Here is a 15,569-nt window from a genome sequence, read left to right on the forward strand (position 1 = left end):
AAATTAAAAATTATCCTCTTAAAATTCAAAATATCGCAAATGAAACTATGAAAGTTTTGGTTTTCCTCAAAATCATCACTTAAAAATATAAATATGTTTCTCTGAAATCACTATGCAATATTACTGATGTGAGACGCGAAAATTTCACGATTTTTGCGCACCTGGTCTCGACACATTTTCTTTTGTTAAATTTGAAAAAGTTTGCGTTTTTAAAAAGTAGTGTAATTTTGAACTTTCGTTGTTGCCACGTGTGGGCAATAGACATTGGTCGAGTTACGCTAAGGACTATTTTGGAAATTTTGTCTGCATATTTCATATTTGGCATTTTTATGTTAACTCATTTACTGGTCTATTTGTACTCTACAGTGTTGATTAAACTATCATTAATCAACGATATAAGCACTGCATGGATAATAACAAATCTTGGAAAATCCGTGAAAGGTGGGAAAAACGGCGATTTCCAGGTGATAAATCAAATTGGCATGTATGTAATTAGGTTACTTTGTTGTTTTGAAGTTTTGAAAGAACAATCAGTAAACGAGTAAAAAAACATAAGTTTGCTCAAAATGCTCTTTTTTATTCAGATATGCGCACTGTTTTTTAGATTTTACAAATTTGCAATATTATACTTTTCAATAGTACTATGTATCACACCGAAATGAAATTTTGAAAACTTTCAAAATCAAAGACCTTCGTTGTTTCTTCGAATTATAGTGACCTTTACCGAGAAATTTTCAGTTTCATTTTTTTTTCTAGTGATGCAATTAGTAACGGTATGCCAAGTTACCCTATTCTGCCGTCCAGTGTCCTCTCCCTCTCCAACCGTTTTTCATCCCTCTCTTTGATTTTCTAAATTTGGCCGCAAATGATGCGAACACAAAAATGGAGAAGTGTGAAGTTCAAAGAGTTTTCGCAATGCGGATATGTAATAGGATCCCCTTTATGTGTTCTCAGCGGTCCGATTGACATCTACACCATCCTTCTCCCTCCACTTCACTACTTCAAATGGTAGCGGATAAACAATGCGGTTTTGTTACGCACCGTGTACTCTTCCTTTTTGTTTCTCGCACATCAGTGACATCGGTGTTCACGATGAACTACTTGACGAGTTTTTTTTAGAATTTTAAAAAATCTTCGTTCAATGAGAAACACATTCATTTTATTTTAAATAGTTCGTTGAAAACTTTGAGCAAATATCTGATAACTATCAATAATTCATGCAAGTTTTGGTAACGGCCATTTGTATGCATATCTAAATAGCAATGGATGTTTCCAAAATGTCAGTTTTTTGTTTCAATTTTTGACCTTTTGTCTAGCTCAAAGATGTGCGATCGGCTAAAAAAATTGTTTTTTTTTCAACTAAAACATGTGGTGGATGTTTGTTTCGATTACTTTGTAGACGGACTTCCAATTCTTATTTTTACTCTCTTTCTCTCTTTTAATCTTCACAACTCAATGAACTTTGCATTCCGGAAATAATATTTCAAAGTACCATGAAATCAATTCATGAAGAAAATTGAATCAAGTTTTTGCTTGAGATCAAAAAGTTCGTGCCCAAATTTCTTTTGCACACGCATTGAGTGAAAAAAATATCATAAATGAAATCATGTTTCCATTATTGCCCTAGTCAAGAAAAGTCAAAAAGCCATAAAATTGGCCAAAAACGAGAAAAGGATTTTAGTCTTGTTAATGGGGCAAAGTCTATTAAAATGAAATCAAATTGGCAATTTAATTGTTCATATTAGAAGTACGGTACTGCACAATTGCTTTTTCTTGGCAAGGAAAAATGTATGTCTCACCCCTGTTTAAATTTTGAAAAATTAACTTTTCTGTAATTTTTTTTCGCACTTTTCTCATAATTTTCTAAGTAACTTAGTTTGTTTAAGTATGATTTTGAATTTGAAATAGATTCCGCACATATCTAGGCGTTATCTTACTTTGCTCGTTTCCCAATATTTTGGTCTCTATAAAAGGTGGAGTAGCGCCAGTGGGTATTTTGTCTAAATGCACTTATAATGATACAAAACAACCGAATATCATAATAAAACACTCCAAAAATTTTTAGATTTTTCATAGTTTCCGGTCAAAGTTTTGGCAAGTTACCAAAATTTTTAAAAACACGAGCTTTTGAGGAAATTTAACGAAATGTCGCATGTCTCGACCCCTGCAATGTTTTAATATAAACAATTTAAACAAAATTAAGACATAAAAAATGAAAAAAAAAAAAAATTTTTTTTGGTCGACTTCCAAAATTATGAGTGGCAAAAACTGAGTAATTGTCACTTTTTGACAGTTAATAAGAAATTTTCAAAATTTTTTTGAAAAGTTTTATCACAATATTTGATCATTTTGAGACCAAAGGAGTGGTTTTTAACAATTTCCCCACTGGCGCTACTCCACCTTTAAAAATTAAAAAAAAGTACACTTTGACACATTAAATAAATCCATTGCCTAAATATTTTATATCAGTTACGAAATATAATTTTTCATGTGATTTTAAAATGCCGTATCAATTATTTTTACTATCATCATTTCTACCTACAATTAAAAAAATTGAAAAAAAAACAGAAATTACTTGTTTTGACCTATCTATTTCCTTCCTTCTTCCTTTCCCTTCTTTTATCTTTTTTTTTTAACTAGAGAGAACTCTTCTAAATATTTCATGAGAATTTCCAAAAGTGTAGCATCTTAAATAACTACTGCACGCAAGGTCTCACTTTGGTTTTGGCTTCTCATCAGAATTATTTATTTTTTCCGGGCGACAACATAATACACGGTGTCAGGAATTTTTTGGCACATTTCAAGCATCACATGTTTCCTTTTCCAGCAAGCATCAACTTTTTCAATATCAAATTGAATTATATCAAAAGGCGAATGTACCAGAAAACATAATAAATGATAAAAATGCCAAGAACTAATGCAATTGATATAGTTTCTTTTTCTCATTTCTTTTTTTTTAATTGCATTTTTCAATTTTAATGAAAAATCATATGTATTTAAAGGTTTCAGTTCCATGGACAGAGTTTCGAAAAATGGAGAATGATGTTAGTTTTATCATTGATGTATTGAACCAAAATCTAATTCTACCTTTCAGAACTATGACGTCGAAGAACAAGGATGCAGTGTATTCAATGGAAAGCATGGATATTTTGCAAGATCATGCTGCGTGGTCTTCATACTCATTATCTGTGTGATATTCGTTTTTTCAGTGATTTTCACATTTATGCAAAATCGTAAGTGCTTATAAATTTTTGAGGAAACATTGTAGGGTGGGTCAGCCAAATGTTTAAAAACTAATATCCTGTAAAATTGGACGGGCAACTTTTTTTTTGACAGTAGGTGTTTTAAAAGCTGGTAGAAATTTTCTACTTACCGGGAACTGACCAGGCCTGCTGTTTTTTCGTTCTCTGTTTTCCGGTTTTTTTGGGGTCAAATTTGCTTTAAAAAAAGTGCAATTTGTATTGTTTGTATGAAACAGAGCGTAAACAACAGTTTAACAACAACAGAACACCAAAAAACCGAAAAATCGAAGCAGCCCTGGAACTTACTCAAAATTTAAAATTTCTGACTTGGTCGCAATTGTAATAGCAGACAAAGTTTTTTTCTAAAAAATTTTTTACAACTAATTGGAGTCCGGCTACCTTTTTACAAAAACCTGTTACCACAACAAATTTTCTGTAAAATATAATTATGTGATGATATTATGAGCAGTTAATTCTCAAATACTCGGCTTAAAGTTGTATATGGCAATTTCAAGCAAAAGTTAGAAGTACATGGAAGACATAATGTTATTATCGGAACTGAGGAAACAAAGTCCCTTCAGTTACTTTGGTAGTCGTTTGGGCCAGACAACTATAGATTGTCCAATTAGTAAAGTACTTCAAAAGTGTGTTTGAAAAATGAATATTATTGTTTGGCGCTTTACAACGTTCGAAGAAAAGGGGAATGGGGGGTGCAAAATTGAAATATATCATCAGTTTTGAAAGCTGAAAGTTATGAGGATATTATGCAGTTGGCTGCGAGAAACAAAAAATGTGCACATTTGAACTTCAGCAACTTTGTTTTTATAGTTGAATTTTAAAAAATTAAAAGGATTAAAGGACGATCCGTTTTCAAGCGCTATGCACTACGGATCTGGGAGTCAGATACACTGCTTGGTAGTGATCCCACTGGGATATAGATAAGGCCACGTCCGGGCCGGGGACTGTGGCCGATAATCCTGTCGTAGATTGCTCCACTTCACAATAAAGGCTGGGTAAACCTAGGGAGTTAGGCCGGACTTGAACTCGTGACCTCCAGATGGCTAGCGGACACCACTACCGACTGAGCTAGCTGCCCCGCGCTATAAAGTTTAGTTACAGCTCCAAAAAGCAACTCAAGTAAGAAAATGCTTGTTCAATTCAAAAATTACCATCACATAAGTACAGCTACCCCAAAAAAATTTCACATTAATATTGCAGCTATAAATTTAAACTCTGACAATGGGTTTAATCAAACATCCGGGAACACTTCATCACTAGAAGCAACAACTTTGAAACCCAAATTTTCGTCACTAATGACCACAACGCGACGGTTCACTTTCGAGCAGCTATTTTCCGGGAAACAATTTCTAGTAGACTATTATGATTATATTTGGTTACCTGATGGATCGTTTGTCCAGATGAATGATGATTTTACGGTGAGTTCAATAAAGTGGCAGTTGATTGCACGTTCACGAGAAATGTTCGTTTCAGATAAGGAAACAAATGAAAAAGATTCCACTTGGATCCTCTGTTGCGGAACCTTTTTTTAATAATGGGGAATATGTGAAGGCCCTCTCTTCAAACATGAAATATGCATATGGTTCGAAGAAAGTGAATGAGGTGTGTTGATTTGCTTATTATTAACTGAACCTCTATTATTGCAGCTTTGGAGGCATTCTGCAGAATATCTCTACCACATTGTAAAAATCAACAATAAAACTGTATCAACGTACGTTTTAGTTTTGCTACCGTGTTTAATAATTGAACTTAATTTCAGTGAACAATGGCATGTTGGCCCTGAAGAAAACTCGCTGATTCAAGCATTCTACTGGAATCCGAATGCAAGCAGCAATGACTTTGTATATGTTCACAATTACAATTTGTACTATCAAAAAGACCCCGAAAAACCAGACGGAGCAATTCAGCTAACAGTTGGTGGATCTACTTTCAATAGATTTGGGCTAGCAAATTGGTTGTATGAGGAAGAGATTTTAGAAGCATCAAGTGCAGTATGGTGGTCACCGTCAGGAAGATACGTGTCATATTTGAGGTAAAAATTGTATATATGCAATTTTTCCTCTTTGGAGTACAAGTTAAACGAGATAGGAAAAATAGACGAAATTTTCTGTAGTCTAGAAGAATGTTTTGTTATATCATACTTTATTTTCTCGGATTAAGATCATTTTTTTAGAATTTCAGAAGGTTCAGGCATGAAAAACTTAATTTTTCATGTGACTGGTGCATGAAACATTTACAGACATGCAACATTCGCAATCTAGGTAAATTTAAAAGTGGAGTAGCGCCAGTGGGGAAGTGTTAAAAACTACTCCTATAATGCCAAAATGACCGAATATTATAATAAAACTTTTCAAAAAAATTTTGAAAATTTTTTATATACTGTCAAAAAGTGGCAATTTCTCAGACTTTGCCACTCATAATTTTGGAAGTCGACCTAAAAATTAATCTTTTTCTACAATTGTTATACTTCAATTTTTTTGAATTGTTTGTGTTTAAACATTTTAGGGGTTGGAACATGCCACATTGCTTTAGATTTCCTCAAAAGTTCATATTTTTCAAAATTTTGGCAATTTGCCAAAACTTTGACATGAATTTATGAAACGTCTAAAACGTTTTGGAGTCTTTTATTATGATATCTGGTCGTTTTGGATCATAAGTGTATTTAAACAAAATCCCCAACAGTGGTACTCTACCTTACAGTATGTATACTATGTATGTACAGTTGTCAGAAAAATTGTCAGTGCAAAATGTTTTATTATTTTGTCAGTGCAAAAAAAAACTTGTCAGTGCAATTTTTTTCATTAATTTGTCAGTGCAAAAAAACTTGTCAGTGCAAAATTTTTTATTAATTTGTCAGTGCAAAAAAAATTGTCAGTGCAAAATTTTTGATTAATTATGATATCTGGTCGCTTTGGATCATTATAAGTGTATTTAATCAAAATCCCCAACAGTGGTACTCTACCTTACAGTATGTATACTATGTATGTACAGTTGTCAGAAAAATTGTCAGTGCAAAATGTTTTATTAATTTGTCAGTGCAAAAAAAATGTCAGTGCAAAAAAAATTGTCGCTGCAAAAAAAAATTGTCAGTGCAAATTTTTTTAAATTAATTTTCCAATGAACCGCTAGTATTTTCCAGATTTGATGACCGTGAAGTGAATCGAATATTTCTCCCCAAATACACTGACGACGACAGTTACGTTGAATATTTTGAGCTGCCTTATCCAAAAGCTGGCGTTCAAAACAACACCCTCGTCACGCAATACATTTGGGACAGTGAAAATCACAAAATAGTAGAGACCGCTCCACCAAATGAATTGTCAGCTGCAAATGGTGACTACTATGTTCTTACCAACAAATGGATCACCATGCCTAGGAATGGAAGCGATTTGGGAGAAGAACGACTGGTGACAGTTTGGGCAAATCGAGATCAAAATCATGTATACTTTTCACTGTGCAATGAGCAAGATTGCGTTATGGTAGGCTATTGAAAATATAAAGTTTTAAGTTTGCAGCGAGTTTTCAGGCCTTATCGTTCCAATTTTCAATCGACAATAGGCAATTGTGGGTGTCGCCGAAAGATGTTCGAGGTGTATTTCCAACTGAAACCGGATTTTTGACAGTACTCCCACATAAGCATGATGACGGTAATATCTACAACCACGTTGCACATGTTGAGCTCGATGGAACCGGAACTGGAAAAATCACGAAATGGATAGGAGAAAATTTTGATGTCATACTGGTTCTCGGGTATTCCTCGAAAATTGATGCACTGACGTTCAGTGCGTATGGAGATGGTGTGGGAGAGTTCAGTACATATATTGTACGAGAAGCGATGTACAGTAATAAAAAGGTGATTTAGATGGATCAAGGGCGGGCGGCGATGGAAAGTGTTTGCCGAGTTCCAAAATTTTCCGCGAATTCTTGTTGTTTTTGATGCAGCTTTTTTTTCAGACAACACTTCAAAAAGTCACCGACCAATTTGAAGATTGTAAAACTCTAGGATCTCAGTCAGCTGACCCAACTGGACAGCGTATCGTTGTGCAGTGTGAGAAGCCGTTTGATAATACAAGACTATATCTTGTAGATGTTGTAGACACAACCAAAAGTTAGTTTCATGTTACATTCAAACTATATCAATGTATTTTAGAAATAATGTTGGAGGGAGGAACTAAGGCAGTCATTCCATTTGACGTACCGAATATGAAGTTCGGAAAGTTGAAGTTACCATCTGGAATCGGTTTGTTATTCACTGTAGATTTTCTGAAGTTTTAAAAAATAAAGTTTTAGATGGACACTATATGATGTTAACGCCTGCAAATCTTCTAGATGGAGCAAAAATTCCACTGTTACTTGATATGTTAGTTATAATTTTTAAAGAATACTTTACAATTACGTTACAATCATTTTCAGCTACGGTGGGCCTGACAGTAAGCAAGTTTTCCAAAAAACTCCCACAGCGCACGCAATTCAAATAGTATCTCAATATGACATTGCGTATGCAAGAATTGACGTTCGTGGAACTGGAGGACGAGGTTTTCAGTTTTTCTTCCATTTATATGTTTCAAGCGCAAAAATTTTCAGGTTGGGATGTGAAAGAAGCGGTGTATCGAAAGCTAGGTGATGCTGAGGTTGTTGACACTCTGGATATGATTAGAGCATTTATTAATACTTTCGGGTTTATTGACGAAGATCGGATAGCAGTCATGGGATGGGTAAGTTATGTGAAAAATAAAAATAAAATGAACGTTTAAAATTTGCAGTCGTACGGTGGCTTTTTGACGTCGAAAATTGCTATCAAAGATCAAGGAGAATTGGTAAAATGTGCGATATCAATTGCACCAGTCACTGATTTCAAATACTATGGTATGTGTTTTTATGCATGTGCCTGCCTGTCCTTCTGTGGGTTTTGACTGGAACTCTGGTGTTTAGATTTCCCAAAATGTAGATTTTCGTTTTGCCCTTACATCATATTAATTGAACAGCAAAAATATTTAAAGCAAAGAGATTCAAAATTTGGATAAATATCAATTTTGTAAATTTCGAAAGTCTGCTATTTTTGAACTCTACATATTACAAAAACAGTAGTTTGTTTTTAAAGAAATTAAATTTTTCTGGACATCGACAATTCTGACAATTTCCGGATTTTTTAACAGATTTTTTTTGCTCAATATTACAATCCTCAAAAAACGAGATATAAAATTCAAAACTCACAAAAAAAAATTGTTTTATGTGTACTTTGTCACAAAAAAAAAAAAAAGATTAATTGTTTGTTACATAATAGTCCGTGGATGAATACCACTCCGAAAAATCTGAAATTTTTTTTGGTTTTCCGGTTACCAAAACTACTAATTTCTTAACACACATCTGGTTTTTGAATAAGTTCCGTGTAGTGTGTCTGTTTCAACAAAAAAATAACTCAATTTTATGTCATTTCACTACATTTTCAGAGAAAAAATCAATTGTTTTGATCAAAATTGTATTGTCAAATTTTTGATGTGTGCGGCAAAATTCGGCAAATTTGCCGTGCTCGGCAAACGGAAAATTCGGCAAATTTGCCACACACCCTTGATGAATACAAAAAAAGTGTGCAATTCAAACAATAATTATTCGAAATCCAATACATACAAATCCAACTTTTCGATTTTTTTTTCAGACTCTGCCTACACCGAAAGATACCTTGGACAACCAGCGGAGAATTTGCAGGGATATATCAACACAAATGTCATACCTCACGCTAGGAATGTAACAAATGTCAAATACTTATTAGCACATGGAGAGCGTGATGGTATTTTTCCACATTAGATTTCATGACATACTGAAACATTTTCAGACAATGTGCATTATCAAAATAGTGCGAGATGGTCGGAAGCACTTCAGCAAAATGGGATACACTTTACACAGCTTGTTTGTTGGATTTCTCGATATATTGAAAGTTTAAACATTTTGTTTCAGGTGTACGCAAACGAGGCTCACAGCTTGAGCCACAAGCTGTTCCATTTGTACGGAGAAGTGCAACGATTTTTGATGAATGATTGTTTTAAATCCAATCTAGATTTATTATGAAATGCTGTTCTGCTTCCGCAAAAATAAATTGTCTGAAAGCTTTTGCAATCTATTTTTCAATTGAAAACAAATCAAAACGGATGTTCAAACGGAAATAGATTGAAGATTTACTAGATCTTTCAAATTACTTTTTTTGTTCGTAGTACTTTTAGGATATGCAATATTTCAAATATACCGGTGAGCAACAAAATTTTTTTGGTTTCATAGTTCTCGTAATTTTTTAATAATTAAACTTCAGAAACTTATGAAATCATCTTTTAAAATTGCATGATTTGAAACTCTCGATTCCAATGTATCCACAACTATCCCTTTGTCATTTCTCGTCATTATTAATGAAATTTGCACGCTCATGCCCTCGGCAACAAATGAATAATTCCAAGAGTCTCAACGATCAGATTTCTTTCTTGTTTCATGATTTAATAAGAGGAAAAAAATGAGGTCAGAATAAGCTCATTTTAACATTTTCTGACTTGATTAACTTTGCGTGGTACATACATAACGTATTATTTAATAAAATATTTGTTATGTTTTCAGACTTTATATACACACTTATGTACTTTTTGACTTCAAGTTGCTCCAAATAGAAAAATTAATGAAATGATTTTCAGAACGTGTGAAAAAAATTTCATCGATATATATCGAAAATTCTGGAGATTTAGTTTTCAGAAACATTTAATATTTTTAATATTTTTGTTTCAGATTAAATATAAAATTACTAGATTCTTTCCAACTTATACCTTTTTCAGTGCTTTTTCATAAATTTAATATGTTGAGATTGTACTGAAAATTAATTTTGTAGAAATTCTCGTATAGTTTTTTTTGTACGATTTCCAAATCGCTGCTCTAAAAATGAATATAAATCATTCAAAATTTTAAGACCAGTCTTCAGATATGTACTACATCTTTTCTCCTTGAAATCTTAATTTTTAAAAATTATTGAACTATTCATACAATTGCATTAAAAATTTTATGTTTGAATTAAAGCGATAATTTCAACAAAAAAACAAAATGTTGTTTTTTGCATTTATACGCTTTGATGGGTACATCTGTATGCTTAATTTTCCGAAACAATTACAGCCAAAATTAAGCCCCTTACAATGACAGCTCCTTCAACATAGATTTTGAGTGTGGAACTTTGATGTTTCACTCTTACCATCAGGGTATCATTTTACAGATCCTTAACGAAGTAAAAACGTTCAAGCCGTTCTAAGTACTCAGAACAAGTTAAGAAGCTAAAGAATTTGATTCGAAAAGTCAACAACTTTCCATCATTACATTCCAAAGTTTACAATTTTTCAAATCTTTCATTCAAGTACATATTATAGTTAAAATGTAAGGCTACAATTGGCTACATATTTGATCTTGTTATACATAATTGTTTTGCACAACTACTCAAATCTGTTAGTCATCAAAAATTTGTTTACCATCAAACTACCCGAGTTAGCATGAGCTGTCACATGTTTGCCAAGCAATTTTCAAAACTGAAAATGTACTCTGCATGACTCAAAACGCCTTTCGGTCACTTGTACAGACAGTGAGCTGTGTCAATGTGAGAGTTGCAGCTAAACAAAGCGTGAATGGCCTGTCAAATAGTTTTGCTCACTGTGTTCTGCTCATTTTATACTAGAATTTCGTGGATGTTGTTCAAAGGCTTCGGTGATTTCAAAACACGAATATTATCCAAATATGTCCTACTTTAGTACGTCTTGTACTAAATATAATTAATCAAAATAGTCTTGCGGTTTTCATTAATGTTGCATGATTGCGCAAAAAACTACACAACCTTATACATCTTGTTGGTCTTGAACTCTGAATACGAGTTTGCAAAAAGCCTCACACTCTCTGATAGTTTCGTGTTTCTAACAATCGTGAACTCACTTAAAGACCCAATTAAATATTACTTTTATTTGAAATAAGAAAATCATGATATCTTTTTTTGAACTATCATTTATTTTGATCAAATATTTTCTCCAAAAACCGTGAAACCCAATGATTACATTTACAACCCCCTGAAACCACTGATAAGTGCAAATTTGTTTCGGTAAGTTATATATATATATACCCTAGATGTGTTGGATTGAGAAATATTCCTCATCAAATTGATTATTCATCGCCGGCATCTGGAAATAAATTTTCTTGAATAATATCTACAGTAATTATACAAATCTAGTCTAGATACTGTGATAGTAGGGCGCGCAAATTACAAAGATGTCAGAAAATGTAATTTCTAACAACTATAGCTTACTAGCATGCTATCAAACGTAGAGTTCCACTTAAAGGATATTGCTCTGAATTACTACAAATTTCCGCAATATGACATTGAAAAAGTGAACACCTCAAACAAAAATCGGTTTGAAATTCTGACAAAAACCAACAATTAGGCTGATCAGGATTATGTGTTCTTTAAAAATCAAATTAATCAAGACATTTGTAAAAAATAATAACACTTGGACCCGACGAGCACTGTTTCGTATGCAAGTATTGATTATTAAGTGTGAAGGTGAAGAGAGCACACGAGCATATCTTCTTGATCTCACACCTGTCATTGATTCTCAATTTAACGATCGATGGCAACAAATCGCTGAAATAAAACGCGACCCTCCACATTACTATTGCTTTTTTCCTCTTGTCGGTTTCGATTTCATCTTTTTTTTCAATACCCATTCATAAAACCTTTTGTATGCAGTTGCCTATTAAACTCTAGATATTGAAACATTCGAATTTGGGAAATTGCTAAATTTAAATCAACATTAAATTTGAGTCAATACATTTTAAAGAAAAAATATCGTAGAAAAAACCACCTTGCTCGTATTGTTTCACGTTCCATTCATACGTTAACAAATTGCATTCATCAAGAGAGGGGGTCCTGCGGCTCTTCTCGTCAAATGTTTCGCTTATTGCGTGTGCAACAGCCCAACGGAATTCCATTGGCTCAGCACCCCCCGCTGACTGCAGGTCCGAAGAGCAATTCCTCAAGTGAAAAAAGATTGAGAAAAAGGGGCCGAGAGAGGAGAGGATGAGACAGAGAGACGAGCTAGAGAGAAATGACGACGCATTAAAAAGATGGAGACTCATTTTTGTCTGTTTGTCTGTGACTCTGCACATGGTTGATATCGAGTGTGTTGAAGGAGATGAGCGTCGTTTTGTGTGCGAGAAGAGACAGAGAAAAGGGACAAAAAAATGGCGGGAAAAAGAGAGGAAAAGAGCGGAGCGTGAGTGCGTGTATATTCTCGTGTATGTGTGTGTATGTGCCTTTCAAATAAAATACTTTTTTTTTTGCTTTTTATCCCTTGGCTTTTTGATTTTCCCCCGATATCCGCTAATTCGCAATTTTTTTTTCTTAGTCTTCAAAGCTTTCATATTTCAATTCCACTTTTTTTTTTAAACTCATCTCATTTTTTTTTCATTTCGAAAATTTCATAACCACTGAAACCACCCGAAACATTTTTGAAACTAGCAATTATAAAAAAGGACTATGATTAAAGTCATGAGGAACCTTTTGAATTGTTTTTATTCTTCTGGAATTTTGGACTGTTCTAGAATGTTTAATTTATATGAATATATATTTTGAAATCAAAAGTTCATCATTTGAAATCGAGAAATTAGAAACCCAAAAACACATGACTCAATGACTAAATTTTCTATATTCAAAATTCACTTGACCAGTTGAAGTGGACGGCAAAAACGGCACTATGCATTTTGCAATTAGATTTCTGGTGTCTTCGCTTTTTTGTTTCAGGAATAAGACAACAAAAACTGATTCTATTAATAATTAAAATCTTGAAATTTCGAAATTATATTCAAACGTGCTCGAAGTTAGTAATAAAAATTTAAAAAATTTTTTCATACAAATTTTTCACTACAATTTTTCGTTGAGTTTTTCACTTGTAAATTTATTCATTAGTGTTACATATTTTTTTTGTCAAAAATGTCATCTAAACAATCTGAACCTTTTAAATCATTTTTCAAATAACTGTTAATTAAGACACAATTGCACTTGCAGCTTATATCTTGGTTTTTTTTACAACTCAGTTTCTAAATTATTAATGTTCAGTTGAATATTTTTCTCAATTCACAAAAATTTTTGGGACAGTTAAGGAGCAAATTTTTAAATCTGTAGAGAAATTACGGTATTTAGCTTTTTGAAAAAGTCAAAAAAATTGGTCACAGTCCAGTTCTCGTACCAGAGCGGGGGGCACCACCTGACTCTGCTGCGGGCTGTGTTCAAGTTTTCAAAAAATCACTTTCTTAAACTATGCTCTTATTTTTGTAAGTTTGTATCGTCAACAGATTATTATCTTCAACAACAAGAAATAATGTTTCTGACATATCCACGTGCTTCACATTTTTTGCACATTTCCGTTGCTCTAACGTCATTGCTTTTGAATTAACATTCCAACGTGATTACTGGCAAAATATTCGTCACTTTTGTACAACTTTCTATTCTGAAACGTAACGAAGCCCTTGGAAATTATGCCGTAAAATGTTTTTGATTTTGAACGTAATACTTTGTGTTTTGTGAGATATATATATTTTGACAAAATAATAGTTTTCGTACGATTTTTACACGGATTTTCAAGGATTTGATTTTTAATATCAACGGATTTAGTTTCAAACCTCAGATTTTAGGATATTAGAATCACAATTGACGTCAGTGGTCCAAATGTGAATACGGGAGAAAGAGATAGAGAGATTTGAAATCTCCCAATCTAAATGTAAACCTACTGAAGCGAATCAAAACGAAATGAGGATTTCATATAATAATCTGATCTACTGTGGACGGCCGGCTCAAAGGCCCACGCAACACACACACACACACACACATACACACACATTTTGTTATACACCGTTGAATCTACAAGCTTATTCCATTCCCGCCTACCAGCAGCTCTTTTTGACCAAAAGAGCCAATGCCATTGCGGTTGTCATCCAAATTTGACACCAAAACCGCAACCATAAGGGCGTGGGCGGTTGTCTCTGTGTGTTTGTTTGTGCATACCATTGAGAGGAGTTTACTTCCCGCGGAAATCAGTTTTTTTTCTTTCTTTTCCTCCATTCTGCCGTGTCTGTCGATGTTTGTTTTCTGACATCAGTGACCTAATTGGAAATCAATATCACTACTGACTCGACATTTTTGATACCTATCCCCGTTTCCCCCCTCCACAGTTTGCTTCTCATCACTCATTATGTTTTCTTGTTGTTTCCGAGATAGAGCTCAAATTCTCCTCATTTTTTCCCGCTCTAGACGTTTTTGCTATTAACAAACGTCAAACGCAGTGCACTTTCGAACCGCTCACACCCATCATTTCCGCCATTTCGTGCCCTTGTCTGGAGCACTCTCTCATAACACTTTAGCATGTTCTCGGTTTAAATGTTATAGGCTGCTGGTTTCAAAACTAGAAACTTGGCAAGTTTTTGCAGTATTTTTGACGCTTGAATCAATAAAAAAAATTGACACCAGTGTTTGTGTATGTTTTCCTCATACATAAATCATTGGAATTTTTTCGCCAGGAAATGCTAATCTTAGATGAACAGATGCATTTTTGGCTTCTGACCACTAAATGTTGTCAGAGAATTTCCGAATTTTCTTGAACTGGTTATTGAAATTCAAATTTGCATAATAATAATAGTGATGAATAACAACACGTGTTTCTGGAATTTCAAGAAAAGATTCAAAATTATAGTCTTTTGGTCTGAAAGCTGATGACTTATTGATTGAGAAACTTAAGAGTACTTGTCACATAAATTTTTTATTTTCAATTCATCATTCAAAAGTTTTTGGTCTTAAAATTAAATTTGAGTTATTCATGTATTTTAAGCTTTATTTTAAGCTTTTTGAAAATTTTTTGGTACTTGTGTATTGTGTCCCCAAATTCAAAAAGTATTCAAAATTTAAAAATCTCATTAATTGCTTTAATAAAATTAAACATGATATCTATAATATTTTGATCGTTTTGTTGAGAAACACGTGGTGCCAAGCTCCCATTACGGTTTGATCTACTAAAAATGCGGGATTTTTTTGCCCACAAAACGTTACGTCAGTACGTTTTTAATCATGTAAAATCAGTTGAGAACGCTGCGTCTTTTCTCCCGCATTTTTTTTAGATCAAGCTTGAATGAGATACTCTGACACCACGTGTAGAAATAGTATTTGCCAGAACCTTATATTTCAAAAATTCAAAAATAATACCCACTTTCATATAAAAAACTTTTCAAACTGTGGGGATAACATACAGAGATACT

The 15,569-nt window shown here is 33.4% G+C and overlaps 1 protein-coding gene and 1 non-coding gene across 2 annotated transcripts; one reads left to right on the forward strand and one right to left on the reverse strand.

Moving 5' to 3' along the window:
- Nucleotides 1-936: 936 nt before the first annotated feature.
- Nucleotides 937-1,074, reverse strand: C27C12.8. Its single transcript, NR_072606.1, has one exon. It is a non-coding gene; the product is annotated as an Unclassified non-coding RNA C27C12.8 (non-coding RNA).
- A 1,935-nt stretch (nt 1,075-3,009) lies between these two features.
- dpf-2 (Dipeptidyl peptidase family member 2) lies at nt 3,010-9,369 on the forward strand. Its single transcript, NM_078060.12, has 17 exons — nt 3,010-3,044; nt 3,095-3,233; nt 4,461-4,678; nt 4,734-4,862; nt 4,907-4,971; nt 5,020-5,292; nt 6,400-6,739; nt 6,787-7,113; nt 7,215-7,368; nt 7,411-7,500; nt 7,551-7,620; nt 7,674-7,795; nt 7,845-7,975; nt 8,024-8,126; nt 8,917-9,048; nt 9,094-9,167; nt 9,216-9,369. The coding sequence occupies exons 1-17, from the start codon at nt 3,033-3,035 to the stop codon at nt 9,324-9,326; spliced, it is 2,490 nt and encodes an 829-aa protein (NP_510461.1). The 5' UTR covers nt 3,010-3,032; the 3' UTR covers nt 9,327-9,369.
- The last annotated feature ends 6,200 nt before the right edge of the window (nt 9,370-15,569 follow it).

The sequence above is a fragment of the Caenorhabditis elegans genome, chromosome X, assembly GCF_000002985.6.
Source record: "Caenorhabditis elegans chromosome X".
NCBI classification, from domain to species: domain Eukaryota; kingdom Metazoa; phylum Nematoda; class Chromadorea; order Rhabditida; family Rhabditidae; genus Caenorhabditis; species Caenorhabditis elegans.

Excerpts from the sequence above, each read along its gene's own strand:
- dpf-2 (NM_078060.12), top strand. Across the intron at positions 7,114-7,214 it reads CGATGTACAGTAATAAAAAG|ACAACACTTCAAAAAGTCAC; the intron begins GTGATTTAGATG and ends CTTTTTTTTCAG. Across the intron at positions 7,501-7,550 it reads GAAGTTACCATCTGGAATCG|ATGGACACTATATGATGTTA; the intron begins GTTTGTTATTCA and ends ATAAAGTTTTAG.